The sequence below is a fragment of the Corvus cornix genome, chromosome 3 (genome assembly GCF_000738735.6).
Source record: "Corvus cornix cornix isolate S_Up_H32 chromosome 3, ASM73873v5, whole genome shotgun sequence".
NCBI classification, from domain to species: Eukaryota; Metazoa; Chordata; class Aves; order Passeriformes; family Corvidae; genus Corvus; species Corvus cornix.
Genome location: NC_047056.1, coordinates 71,430,598 through 71,445,111, shown reverse-complemented (window position 1 = coordinate 71,445,111; position 14,514 = coordinate 71,430,598). Strand labels below are relative to the sequence as shown.

The 14,514-nt window shown below is 37.1% G+C and overlaps 1 protein-coding gene across 5 annotated transcripts in view; it reads right to left on the bottom strand.

Annotated features, from left to right (window-relative positions):
* HACE1 (HECT domain and ankyrin repeat containing E3 ubiquitin protein ligase 1) overlaps nt 1-14,514 on the bottom strand; it is a 51,842-nt gene that overhangs the window by 16,484 nt on the left and 20,844 nt on the right. For 3 of the 5 annotated variants that reach the window (XM_039569188.1, XM_019290309.1, XM_019290311.1), the window contains 8 exons: nt 13,697-13,943; nt 8,453-8,790; nt 7,294-7,362; nt 6,560-6,647; nt 4,563-4,674; nt 4,383-4,480; nt 4,111-4,198; nt 2,866-3,015 (listed from right to left, as the gene is read on the bottom strand). In XM_039569188.1, the coding sequence (XP_039425122.1) occupies nt 2,866-3,015; nt 4,111-4,198; nt 4,383-4,480; nt 4,563-4,674; nt 6,560-6,647; nt 7,294-7,362; nt 8,453-8,790; nt 13,697-13,943 (1,190 nt within the window). The remainder of the gene's footprint in view (nt 1-2,865; nt 3,016-4,110; nt 4,199-4,382; nt 4,481-4,562; nt 4,675-6,559; nt 6,648-7,293; nt 7,363-8,452; nt 8,791-13,696; nt 13,944-14,514) is intronic. The other 2 variants (XM_039569189.1, XM_039569190.1) reach the window with 2 other exon arrangements.

Below are 14,514 nucleotides of genomic sequence, written 5' to 3'. Positions count from 1 at the left end.
CACACACTACATATCTAACACCTTACAAAGCACATCAGTTGTGTATTAGCTGGGTTATCACTTAAGTTCATCTTTCCTTGCCTACCAGATATTGTTGCAGAAAGATCTCAATCCACCACAGTGGAAAAAGGTAATGCACCCATCTGAGTCTCAAAAAAGTGTATGAACATTTGTTCATAAAGGTTTCAGCTTCAAATTAAGGCACTTTCACTTCTTATCTGTTGAGTAAAAAGAGGAGTTCCTTTGAAAGAGATTCACACTGTTCCTCAGATACAGAAGGTCATAGCACACAACTGGTGGTTGCAGTGCCGTCAACAGATGGCTATATTGTCACTGCAGAAAACAAGGATCTCAGTGTAAGGTGAGAAACCAAAGGAATGGAAACAGTCTCAGACTGCAAGAGATTTCATGCTCCTTTACTTAAGGCCTGACAAGTAGCTGAAGGGAATTTCTATGTCTGTAACCAGGTAACTTGTATTTGGCATGAACAACAGTTAGCAAAAATAAAACCCCCTCAGGAGCATCCACTGCTACGCAACTCTGATTCCTTAAGCACGAAGATAGGAGATGCACAAAGCTGATGGAGAAGGCCTCAGAAAGGTTTAAATAAATCACAGTGACTGAGGCAGAAAAAGCATCTACTTTGAGAAGTGGAGGTGTAATTTTTCCAGTTCCCTGATAAGTAACAAGAAGTTATAAAGAATTGTGAACCTTTTGACCTTAAACAAGCTGCATGTGTATAAACCTCTAGAAAGTTCCAGGATGCCTGTAAAACAGCATGACAAGACCTTATTAAGATCAGTTAGACCTTATTAACAGAGACTAATGACTGCTGCTTGGTTTGCAATAGTTATTCTAGCAAAGTGAAAAAAAAAGAAAAAAGTAAGTAACAGGTCATCTTGTCAATTCAGAAACCAACAAATCAGCATATCATCAGAAGTCAAAACCAGTAAGGAACCCAAAATCATTAGTAGTTATTTCTGAAAAAGGTGACGAGAACAACATTTGCTTGTTCTCAAGGTGACACTGAAGAGTAGAAAAGTAAGATTTTCTTTTTTGTGAATACATCACAAGGAAATTAGCCTGTGAGTGTTATTCTTAACAATGAAAAGCAGTGTGGCCAGCAGGTCAAAGAAGATGATTCTGCCCCTCTACCTCATACTCATGAGACCCCATCTGGAGTACTGCATCCAGCTCTGGGGCCCCAACATAAGAAGGACATAGACCTGTTGGAGCAAGTCCAGACAAGGCTACAGTGATGATCAAATGGCTGAAGCACCTCTCCTATGAAGACTGAAGGCTAAGACAGTTGGAGTTGTTTCAGCCTGGAGAAGAGAAAGGTCCAGGGAGACCTTCAAGCAGCCTTCCAGTACCAGAAGAAGGTCTACAAAAGAGGTGGAGAGGGACTTCTTACACAGGCAAGTAGTGACAGGACAAAGGGGAATAGTTTTAATCTGAAAGAGAATAGATTTAGATTGGGTATTAGGAAGAATTTCTTTACTGCCAGGGTGATGAGGCACTGGAACAGGTTGCCCAGAGAAGTTGTGGATGCCCCATCCCTGGAAGTGTTCCAAGACCAAGCTGTAAAGGGCTTTGAGCAACCTGGTTTAGAGGAAGGTACTCCTGCCCAAAGTATCTAAGATCCCTTCAAACCCAAATCATTCACCATTCTTCTACTCACTTGCGATGTGAGAGGCCAAGCCTTAAATCAGCACCAAACTGTGCCATGCAATGATACTGCTACTTTAGAACCACTTTCCTGTGTGAAGATCAACAACTAGGAAATCCTGATGAAGCACTGCCAACATGGTGCTGCTGCAGACTGGCTGTGCTCCACTGGCTCTTGCCCAGCACAGTCCCTCTCCTGCCACAGAAAGCAGTACTGAGGGAGAGAAGTAAAATACACTCCTCTTTGAAGAAGATCTTGACAAAGATGACTGAGCCTGCACCTTCAATGAACTGCAACAGTGTTCTCTGAACACTTTCAGGGAAGATAAACAATAAACTTGAAGTTAAGAGTTTATCTGTCCTGGACCCAGCAAACATCACAGGAAGACTGTAGGTAGACAAAATGATTACAGAAAACCATCAAGCTATCTTATACTTCCAAAGAAGATTAGTGATTGAACACAAAGGAAATTCTGCATGCAACAGCAAATAAATTTATGTACTTGGAGGAATAACAAGAATGCACATGAAATCACATCTTCTTTCAAGAGAAGTTTTTTCATGACAATGTAGAAGAGAGGCATCTTGTTCAACAATCAAGAGGCACAAAGGTTCTTAAAGAAGAGCAGAGAAGAGCCCTAGACCACAGATACCACCAGGTAACAGAGGTTCTCCTCTACTAAAAAAGTAACATTTCCATAAAAACGTCTGTCCAATCATTTTGAATGCCACAGTAAAAGCATATGAGTTAACTTCTCTCATTAAGGAGACAGGATGAACCTGCATTAGCTCTGAAACCCTATTTCAGGAAATAAGTAGTATTTGTTGGAGCGGGTAGACAGAGAGGTTTTCAACAGCAGGGCTTCACCTTTTCAAAAACCATTACACAAGTGAAAAACTTCAGGTATAATCAAGGATGCCTGACAGATTTTTGCCAGAGTTCATAAACTTTCTCAGCTTTGTCTTAAGTTAACTACAGAACAATCATTTCTCAAGAATGACACTACACAGAAGAAGAGATGAATTTCACAACTGTGATGCAAAGAATTGTTGTGACTCTGATGTACATAAAAACTACCAAGACATTAATTTCCAAGGCTTTTTCACTTTTACCATACACACAAAAGTAAAAAAGGAAAAGGTTTACTACTCAGACAACTGTTATGACTAATAAACAGGATTTTAATAAAACCATACCAAGAATATGTTTGTAGAATGACCTTGTGAAGTAGATGTTCACCAGCTGCCTGTGATTCAGAGCCAGCCCCAGGATCTGGCCTGCGAAACGGAAGTAGTTCAAATGATCTGGATTTACAGAAGAGTTGCTGTTTGGCTGGAAAGTTGTTCCTATAAAACCAAAATATTATCATGATCCATTACATTTTTTTTTAATTAAGTTCTTATTTATCAAACACACTAAGCATCTGAAAACACTGCAAGAGTTTTTTTCTTGGGGTTTTGGAAGTCTGTTTAGGGTTTTTTGTTTACACAAAAGAGATGTCAGAAAGCAATGTCTTAGAATGTAATGACATCTTATTACAATGATACTGCTTAGCCACTCTCCAAGGCACTGTTCTGAAATAATTATCATCAATAAAAGGGTAATTATCAACTGCTTAATTTGGTCCTCCATCTTACTATATTGCTATATACACGTTTTATTCACTCTAACAGGCTTTGCTTCTATCAGCTTGTGAACATGCTCAAAGGAAGGATGAGAATGTATCTACTTCCTTTCATCTGTCTCCAGCCAGATGCAGGCAGAAGACAGTCCAGTCCTGGTCTCCTTGGAGAAGACTACTTCAAACAGGCACACCTGAACCTCTCCTTTTAACTGTCATGAAATAATCTGTGCCTGTACTGTTGACCCTTGCCACTTCCAAGACTTTGTAAGGTAGAAAACAAAACACTTATCACTCATGATGATGTGAAATCTTTTATTTATAAAGACTTGCTTTATATGAAGAACCCAAAAGACAAAAAGTCAAATACAAAGGAGGCCTGTGGAGATCAACATCCGGGTTTACAATAAAAATGAGCTGATTGAATTTATGGATTTCTAAAAGGAGATGAAGGAATACCTCCACATTTCCCTTGCAGATGTGGAAGAAAGGAAAGCACTTTATATACTCCTCTCAGTGTTATGTCCTTCGACTACCAGGCAGAAACAGCATGGCCTCATTAAAACCAACAACTTGCTCTCTTACAGAGGAGAAGGAAACTTCAAAGCAAGAGAAATATTTCACCTATTGTTATAAAAGTGTACAATGAATAGATGATTTCTCTATATATGAGATCAATTCTGTCAGTCCTGCTTTTCAAAAGTAACAATCTTATATTCTGAACCCAGTTAAGTGACCTTTGTTTTTTGGATTACAAAAATGCTTTTATAAAAAATGACACCCTAAATTTAGGAAAAAAAAAAAAAAGGCAAAGACATACCATCAGCTGACTGGGTAAATAAGGCATAATCTGGGTTAACTATTTCACTGGATAAGATATCAAACCATTCACGCACCACACCCTGTCCCTGCATGTCAAAAGAATGAAACATATTAGTACACAAAACTTTCACTGCATAGTTATGCTGAGTAACCACGTATTTCTTTTAAAGGAATTTTAAAGTAGGGTTTAGTTCAAAACCACACTTGTGAATGAGAATTATTATTTCCACATGAAAATGCTATAAAAGAAAACCATGCAGTTTTACCCACCATGCCTTCTTCTCCATGGAATCTCACAGCAATCCCCTGCTTTAGTTTTGCACAGTTTGCTTTAGACACAACTTCACAGCTACTCCTAAAAATAGAATCTAAATACAAAATACCAATTAATTTTTTCATCTTCATTCATTATCTTTCCAAGATACACTAATACCATTTGGAACACAATACCTCTGTGAACCAGAAGTATGTCATTTTCATTGACAGGCCTGTGCACCATGTCTGAATCTGGCTGCCCGGCATGCAGATGTTCATAGAACCATTCACAGCGATCTTTAAATGGCTACAAAACAAGGTGCAAACCATATTATACACATGCATTCCCCTGAATAATTCCTCTCCTGTAAGCAAATGGTTATGCATAGTTCTCAGTTAATTTTTGACATGTGCAGAGTTACCCCAATATGCTATACAGTATTTTGGCAAGAGGAAAGGACCAGACATGCCTTTGAGTGCTTGCTGAAGTTGGGTCTGCAGAAAGACTGGACCACCAACTATCGAGAAATAGCTATCAAAGTTTTCCATAGAAGAGAAAACCAGCACAAAACTTCTTACAGTTCGGGGGGGCATGAAGGAACTTGGATAAGAAATAAGTCACTGGCTTCCATAAAACTACTGATAATCAATCACAGCTGAGCACAGAAACACAAGTGATATGAACCAGCCCTAGCTGTAGTTACGTTCATTGGCAATATAAAACACCCCAAAGGAACCAGAAACCTTACAAAGCAATTCCTAGGTGAGAAGGTTCTAACTTGAGTCAGTGTTTATATTGATATTTTGCAAGCTCTTTTGAGACAGGTATGACACAAGTATGGCCTTTCTCATCCCCTGCAATTCACAGCACGTACATGAGTTGATCTAACAAACAGGGTATCATTTCTTGGGGGTCTCCTCATTACTCATGAGTTTCAAAAACACCTGTGGGAACCCAGAGTGCAGAGAATATTTCTCTGCCTGTTTTGAAGGGTTTTACCCCCCTGAACAACACTGTTTTTGACCTCCGTCCTTGGAAAAAACTGCCTACTATTAGAAAATAATCAGAAACTACACTGGTGTAAATTAGGCGATAGACTACTATGTAAGATTGTCACAGGGTGAAAAATTTAAGAGGTTTTGGGTTTGTTAATGTATTAAATAGATAAAAGCAAAAAACATCAAAATGGAGGATTGTTGTTCTCCAAATCTTCTTCTTCTACTACTCCATATTCTGCAGTAAAAGTAGTTTGGGATGATTGGACAAAGAATTCCACAGTTCCTGGCTGTGTTACTAAATAATTGGTAGAAAAGTAAAAATAATGTACGTTTTTAGTAACCATTGGTTGATTTACCTTTAAAAAGGCCGTTTAATCTTGATAACTCCGCCTTCTCCTGTACTCTCTGCTTTGTGCTGTGTCTGGGTCATGCTAGTGACTCTGTTTCTCTGATAAGACTTAATAAACAACTATCTAGAAGCAGCAAAGGCTGAGAGTCCCGTTTGTCTCTGGAACTCCTGGCAAGGACTTTAAAAGATCTCTCCCATCAGGAGAGATTTGATTACGGCATGATCAGTGTCAAGTGGTGCCCCGTGTGAGGACATTACAACAAAAATGACATCATTTCAACAAAAGAATGAATAAACAATACACCTACACCATGTCCCAAAAATGAAACTGGATTAATAAAAACAATTTATCTTTAAAAGCACTGTATGGTTTACAACTAAGGAAATAAAGCTTTAGGAACAGACAAGACAACATAATGTTTCATTAAAGGAGCTGCCACTAACTACGACCAAATCAAGTAATAGTGATGTATTTATCCTCTGGTTTGTCTCAAAATTTAAGTCATTTAGGGGAAAAGTACAGCATTTTAAAGCTCAGTCTATTAGATGTGCATATATAGATTTAAAAATAGAAATTTCCCTCTTTAACTGAAAGTTGGACTTGTAAGACATCAAACATTGGTTATCTCAGATGGACTCACCCATGTATTTTAAAGAATTATTATACAGAAATCTGGCTGCCATGTCTTTTTAACATGATCTTTCAACATCACAGATTCAGAAGCACTAGAGGCCATGTTTAGTTCTTACATCCTCCCCAAATGGATTTTCTTTAAATACTATTTTTAAACAAAACATCTTTTGTATTCACAGAAGTTGTAACTAAGCACCTCCTGACATTTACCTGAGCTTTTATGATATGCATAAATCTGGACATTAGTTCAGGACACTCCAGAAGAAAATGAAAGTGATCAAAAATTATTTTGGGATTTCTGAAAGAAAAATAGGTTAGAAGCCTGTTAGAGATTTAATAATAACGCTTCGTGATGCAAAAAGTCTACATAAAGAACAATGCAATTAACCATATAGAGAAGTTTCAACAGATTCTTCTATTTTATAATTTCTTCCTAACTCTTGTTTCCAAACAACTTATACTACCTCATCTGTTAAACATGGGAGGATTAGAAGCAGCTACTCACACAGAAGTAAAGTTATAAACCTGACAGTCCCAGAAAAACTCTGGAAACAGCCAACTGTACAGAGATGGTTTAGACTCCTTTACGTTGTCACACATTTGAGGAAGAATGGAAGTTTTCATCTACCTTAAAAGGGAAGGCTTTACTTGAAACAAATATAAGGAAAGAATCCATTCAACAAATTACTCTGTTGCTCTGTGAAATAGATTTTGTTCACAAATCTTACAAATAGATCACTTAAATATGTAGAAAAGCTCATTTAAGTCTGAGCTCTGAATCATTAATCTACACTCCCTTGAGTTCAGCAAGACCATTAAATTGCATATTGTTCATATATCACAGCAACAATCTAAAAATACAACTCAGTAAGAAGAAAAAAATGAATTATTGCTGGGGAGGAACAGAGGGGTGGATTACAATGTCCATATTTGTTGAAGCTTACCGGTTAACAAAACACTTAAGGACATCATCATGTTTACAAACAAATTCTATAAAACGAGGTGACGTCATCCTGTTCAAAAATCATAAGATGTTTTCGATTAGTGCAACCAAAAAAAATCTGAATTACATAAATTGTTACTTTTTTTTAATAAAGTATTACACAAATAGAAACTGACATTGTTTAACTAGTCATCATGAAACTAAATATTCAACAGCATTAAGATCGCATAACAAACTAATAGAAAAGACAAAAATATCAATAATCAATCATATTCCAGAACATCCACAGCGAACTATGCCCCAGACAAATATTACTGGCCAACTTGAAAGCTTTTATTCCACTCAGTTTGGCAAAGAAAGAAATAACCCCTATGGTGACTAGGAATAACCAAGTTGTCATGTAGTAGGACCCTTGCTTCTAGATTCCTCAGCAAGCTTGTAATACCATCATACCTGCCTAATCTTCTATTCACAAGGGCCAAAGCCACAAATACAATCCACAGCAGTCTTGGACAGACTAGGACCTCAGTTACAGTGGTCACACTTATTTCCTTTTTAAACCAGACCTCAATGATATTAAGTTTACCTAAGTTGAACTGCATGTTCCACACAAAACTACGTTTGTCAACCTGGGACAAGATTCCAGGTGAGCCTTACTTTGAGACTGAACTCCCCTTTCTATATATAATATAATCAAATAAGTTTTGCCCCACCCATCACTTTCATACACTAAGTTAATTCGCTTTTCTTTTTTTCTTCTGAGTTTATAGCTTTTCCTGTTGGATAATCACATTAAATTCAGGGTTAATTTCACATTAAAAACAAACAGCAAATACAGCTAAGTTTCAAAATATCAAAATCCTACTACCTAAAAGTATACGAAATGATTACAAAGAGCCATGAGACATTCAATACAAAGTCTGCCCCAGTGCAGCTACATTCATAGGCAGCAGCACTATGGGAAATTTGCAGTGCTGTTTGGTGCCTTCAGAACCAGAAAAAAAAAAAAACATTCAAATAACTGAACTAGTGAAAGCAATAAACAGCATAGCCTTGACTATCACTAACACAATGTCATCAGCACCAACATTCTTCCAAGTAAGTATGAATGCTTTTAAAATGGTAGTAGTTTGGGTAAGAAGAACGAATCCTCTCCTTACCCCTGAGGCATCTGACAGGAGCAGCACATATAGAAGGCTTGAATGACAGCACTCAGCCTGTTTGCTGTCATGGAGATAACATCCTGACAATCAGCACAAGCTTCCTGCTTCCCAGCAACATCGTATGTTTTTAACTCAACAGCATCAGTGGACAACTCTTTTCTTCCCTCAGTTCCTGCAGTGGCAAAAGAAGGTGTGGGAGTAGCATCCTGGTGATCTGGTCCCTTTTGCTTCAATAAAATAGAAGTAATGTTGGCAGAGTCCCTTTTGTTTTTCATCAGCTCCGTGGCTATCAGAACAAGCCATTCATCCAGAGAATGCCAGAGTAGTTCCAGTGGCTGCAATAAACACGTGAAAAAACAGACAAAAAGGAACATGCTGACATTAGATAATATTAATAATGTGATAATCCTCTTAAGGCAAACAAATATCATGCACATTTTAAAGTTTTAAATGATCCGTTAGAGGTCATGTTAGAGATAAGAGGCAAATACACCCAAAAAATTCTGCATTTGTAGCCAAACAGCACAAAGAAAAAATTTCATATAGAAGGAAAATAATCAAGCAGCAGATGGAAGAAAGATAAACTAATTTATAAAGAACTACAGAAGAACTATAGAACTGAACTATAGAACAGAGTTTGGCTTCACAGTGGTCACACAGCACGCTACTGCCTGACCACTGCAGCCACGCAAAGAAACAGTAACACCCAGGTTGAGTTTCTGGAGTAAGAGAGTGTCAGTTCTTTTAGAAGAACCTGGTCAAAGGAGCTTCCTCTACGAAGGACATGGAGGAAATCCCAGACAACATCACTGAGATTCAGCTTCATGCACATGTCTAGTAAGAATGTGCTTTATGCATAATCTGAGCTCATGCAGCTCATTCTGACAGTACCTCAGATGTTTCATAGTAAGGGGCACTAACATTCAGCTTTATGAAATAGAAACAAGTATCAGCAGAATCACATATCAAATTTTAAGGCTATACATTTTATTTAACAAAGACACTCTTTATTCACTACCACCTGCTTAAAACCGATATAATTGAAATCCGATACAGTTCCATCATTACACATTTACTCTGAGGTGCAGGCCTACTACAGAGGAGAAAAAGGGATAAGACCTGTGGCTTTCTCATGAGCATAAAAAAACCCACAAGGGCTAACTGTGTTGTCCCTTAATGGTGTTTAGGGGCTTGTTTCACAAGCCTACAGCCTAGTGAGCAGAGCAATACGAATCCTACAGGGAGGTAATCGACTCAAGTACTTCACAGCATTCCAAGAGTGAACTTTTAAATGCATTCCTTTTTCCATATATTACTGTTGCATCAACATTTTTCACTGATGAAAACATTCAAAGACTTAGCAAACCCTGCAAGTTATATTCTCATATTCTCAGGTTGCTTTTGAAAATAAAGAGCCACTTACAGCATGCTGTACCAGAAGTTTACACTATCTGGAGCACTGTCAGTGCACGCTCTCAATACACAATAAATTACTTCCCATAAGAGCTGTGCATTTAAAAAAACTGCTGAAATTCACCATTTAAAAATTTACCACTATGCTTCCATTTTTTCCATTAAAGAGTGTGGGGGAAAGCCCGCTTGATCTCTAATACTGGTAGGCTTTGCTCAATATTTTGCATGTCACTCACTTAATCCTTGTGCTCCTAGTGACCACACATTTCTCTGGATGGTGATCTGAACACCTCCAGCAGAGGTAGCATTTTCTATATAATTGTCTGCCATACAGGACCAAGTTATCCTCCCTCCAAGACCCACCTGGCAGACCTTTACCATAAAACATAATGTAAAAAAACTTTCTAATGGAAAATAGGATTAATTGGATACACAGAAGAATTAAAATGCAGCTGTACTCAACCTATAACTCACAAGAAACTAGGTCATTATTTACTAGAGTACTAAAATATACTTTTCTTCCCCCAAACTTTTCAATGTTTAGCTTGCCAGACACCATTTCCCCCAATATCTTGTGATTTATCTTTTACTTCCCAAAGACTCAGCAGAACTTTTCCACCCAATTTGTTTTTCCAAAGCTAGTTCTTCACAGCTTCTGATCATAAACTCATTTAAAAGTCTAGTCAAGCATAGCAATTTTAACATTTCATTTTCTTTCTTTCTAGTCCAACTTCAGGATATAAAACACTTCTAAATATTTCCCATCACCTCCATATCCATGACTGTCAGCATTTTATGTTGGCATCCATGACCAGACCTTTTCAAGTGGCATATGGACATATTCAATCAAACCACTAGCAATGCTTTTTTCAAACTACTAGTCAGCATTCTTCAGTCAGTTCTTACCATGAACCTCATATTAAACAAAGACATCCACTCAAACTTCAGTCATATTTCCCAGCACGGAAAAGTTTCTCTGGAATTATACAGCGGAGTCTGATTGAGTACCAAGCCTTTACAGCTGCACACCTTACCTCCCAAATGCAAGAATTTACCTATGCAATGCTTTCCTCTTTACTCATCTAGAAAGCAAGACCAGTAACCAAATCCATATTCAAACTGCAACACTGGAGCAAAATCTTTTGCCAGATGCCAGATAGCTTTTTAAGAGAGAGGGTGCAGGAGATCACTAATCCATGAAGTGACTTTGTCACAGCAGAGAAGTTACCTCAATTCTAGAAAAGAACAGTATCTGAAACAAGGAAAAAACATTTAAGCACTTCCCAACCTTGTTCAATTACAGAGAAATTTTGCAGCACACTTCCCTGAGATCACACTGAAAAGCAATTGGAAGAGCAATGCATGGAAAAGTAATGAATGTAAACCTGGTCAAGATTACTACCCAGAGTTTCTCAGCTTGTTTCAAGCTTGGGATACAAAATTCAACGATTCTTTTGTATCTTACAGGATCAGTACAAGAATGTGTATCATTAGCTAGTGCTTCCACTTTAAAACATCTGGATAGGCCTGAATCACATACAGGGAATTCCACTAAAGCACAGACAGCCCTGTGATTTTCTTCACCTTGTCAAGCAATAACATTCCTCAGTAGCCTCAGATCAAGAATACTCACATTTTTAATCCCTTCCCAGCTACAACACAGTGACGACTTTTCAAAATATGTTCAATCAGTACACCGATACAGAAAAATTTAACAAAGCATTAAGAAAAGTCAAGTCTTTTTTACCTCCTCCCAAAAGGTGAAAGAGACCATCACAAGCACATTTTCAAAGAAAGGACAAAAAAGCTGAAGGAAAGGTAGGAATAAGAGAGAACTGGAAGTCACCCAATTCACTCAGCACTATTATCTAATCTCCCACTACCCAGTCACTGTAAATTCAGGGAAGAACAGACTAAACCAACCACAACTGTACATTAACTTAGAATTGCCAGACCTGTGTGCCCATTCCCAAACAACAGTAAGTTCTCATCAGCAGCATATACTTCTGAGTTTGAAATTTAAAACAATCTTTAAAGTACAGTGGGCACAACAGTGGGCCTACTGCAGGGCTGCCTCACTCATAAAACTTCTAAATAAATCACAATGATTGCAATAATAATTTTTAAATCATCCTGAAACTTTTGTTTTGTTAGGAAATGCAACAGTAGTATACATTTTGCTTATTTAATAAAAACATACATGTTGTTTTCACACAAGTAAGAATCACTGATATTTTCTGGGACAACTGTGGCAGTTGTTTAATATAAGTTTAGTGCACAGGACTCAAATCCACAGTAAATTAAGAAAAAATTCTTTTATTATACAAAGCAGTTTGGGCACACAGATAAGTGATTCTACTGAAATACCACTTCCTTTGCAAATTACAATTGAATGTTTTTGCTTATTTTATATTGAGTTCTGAAATTATGTGGAGCTGAAAAGCAGGAAACCTTCCCTTTTTTTCCCTTTTTGGGGTTAGTAGCAGAATACCTCCCTAAAGATAGTTCTTGTATGAAGTGTGTCAACATCTGCTTGTTATTTAATCTTAGAGCAATTTTCATTAAAACTGTTAGATAGTGCTGCCTTTAATAAAATAATTCTTGTGATTTGGGTAGGACTATGTTTCTTCAAAACAGAATTCTGGTTAAACCCACATTATGCCAATCTTGCCCTATTTTGGTGAACAACTCCAAAGGACAATTATTACATTGCACACTGTACAATGCATTACATTTTGCACACAGTATTTTTCAGACTCAAGCACTAGTTTTATATTCATTATATAAATCAATTTGTTCTTAAAACTATTTTGCTGCCAGAAGAACAAACATTTGTGCTTGAAGTTTTTTTTTTTAACAGCCTAATGCTTTTCGTCTTTCCAAGAGTAGAAATTTAAACAAAAACTGAGATACGTCACTAAATAAACTGGAATTAAGAGTATCATCTTTCACAATCTTACCAATACAGCTCTGTCTTAAAAGCCCTTAGAAGTAACCTAATGAACATATATCATCAAATAATTGCAGTTATTTCAAAATACTGTTTTCACAACACAGTGGAAGAAATGCAAAGGTAAAGAAAAATACTCAAGTAATTACTGGCATCTAAGTTTCTTGATATAAGCTGTGCTGTGTAAGAGTATGGAGTAAGATGGGAGAAGAAAGACTACCCTGCAGCTCTTATTTATTAGGTGATCTGAAAAGTATGGCAGTTGTATATTCAGTGAAGACTGGCACACAGGAAACTGGGACTTCTTTACAAAAAGGCAATCTATGACTTTCTACAGAGGGATTCCTTAACAAACAAACATAAAAAATCCAAACACCTTCAGGAATTAAACTTCTAAATGGCAACCACCTAAAGCATGTGTTTGCAAGCAGCTATAAATCAATAACCTTGCAAGGGTAGTAGTGAGCTGATGTGTTTCAAAGTACATAATAATAAAATCCAAGAACAACTTGGGAAAAGATTTCATGATCATAGTGAAAACAACAAACAGATCAAGAATTCAATTGTTTCATTGTCTTGTGAAGCTGGATAAAGCTTGTTGATCAGAACTCCCAGTGAATCTCCAACTACTATTTTGAAATTATATTAATATACCATATTTTGAGATTACTACACTCTTAACAGAAATAAAATTTACCGAAGTCACCTGGGTAACTAAACCTTCAACATCTAATAAACAATCTATTAAATAAGAAATAAACAGAAATCATAACATGAGATGTGCATCAGTGGGTAAATTAGTTCAGTGGGAAAAAATAATACAGAAGGAGAGAGGTAGGTTTAACTTAAGAAGGGATAGGGACATCAACCAAACTTACTTCCTGTTCATGAGATGTCTGATTAATGAATGCATGCTTTGTGAAATTCATCTCTTTAACGTCTATCTTCCTAACAACATCATATACTTTTCTGACCTTGAACACCTGACTTCTTGGAGTTTTATTTCCATTGTAGCCCATGTCATTTCCATTACTGGGGGAGGATGGGCCAATGCGAAAGACATGGCAAAATATCCTCACGATCCTTAAGAGACTCTTCATTTGAGCTTCATAATTACTTGACAAGCTGGGGGAAAAAAATGGAATGTTTAAGTTTCTTTTCCTAGATGAAACAATTTAGTATAATAAGGAGTAAGCAATCTAATGGTAGGGTCTGATACACATGCTGAAACAAACCGCTAAACTTCAAACCCTATTGAATTTGAACTTTCATTTCCTGCACCAGCCCCAGAAGTCAAATATAAGCATTAGGATTTTACTAACATGTACGTGTAATTTTAACTAGAAGTAAGAACAGCATATTCCAGATCTTTCAAAATACTTCCCTTTTTTTTAATGCACTTCTTATGAACCCCTGGGAGGAAATTCAACTTACTACAGTAAGAATCTCAGTGCATGAAGCAAATTGGGATACCCAGATGAAAATGTTTTTCAGCCAAGAAAAGAGAGCATCCAAAGGTAAAATCATACCGACTGATCAGATATGCTGCCACAGCCCATCCTCACCAGCTATTATTCTAAATGCCCATAACTGCCTTAACCAGACAAGGGATCAGGATGGCAAGGATGCCATTATTTCTATTCAAGAAAAATGTAATCTAAAAGATACTAAACAAAACCACGATGTTATTTATTTA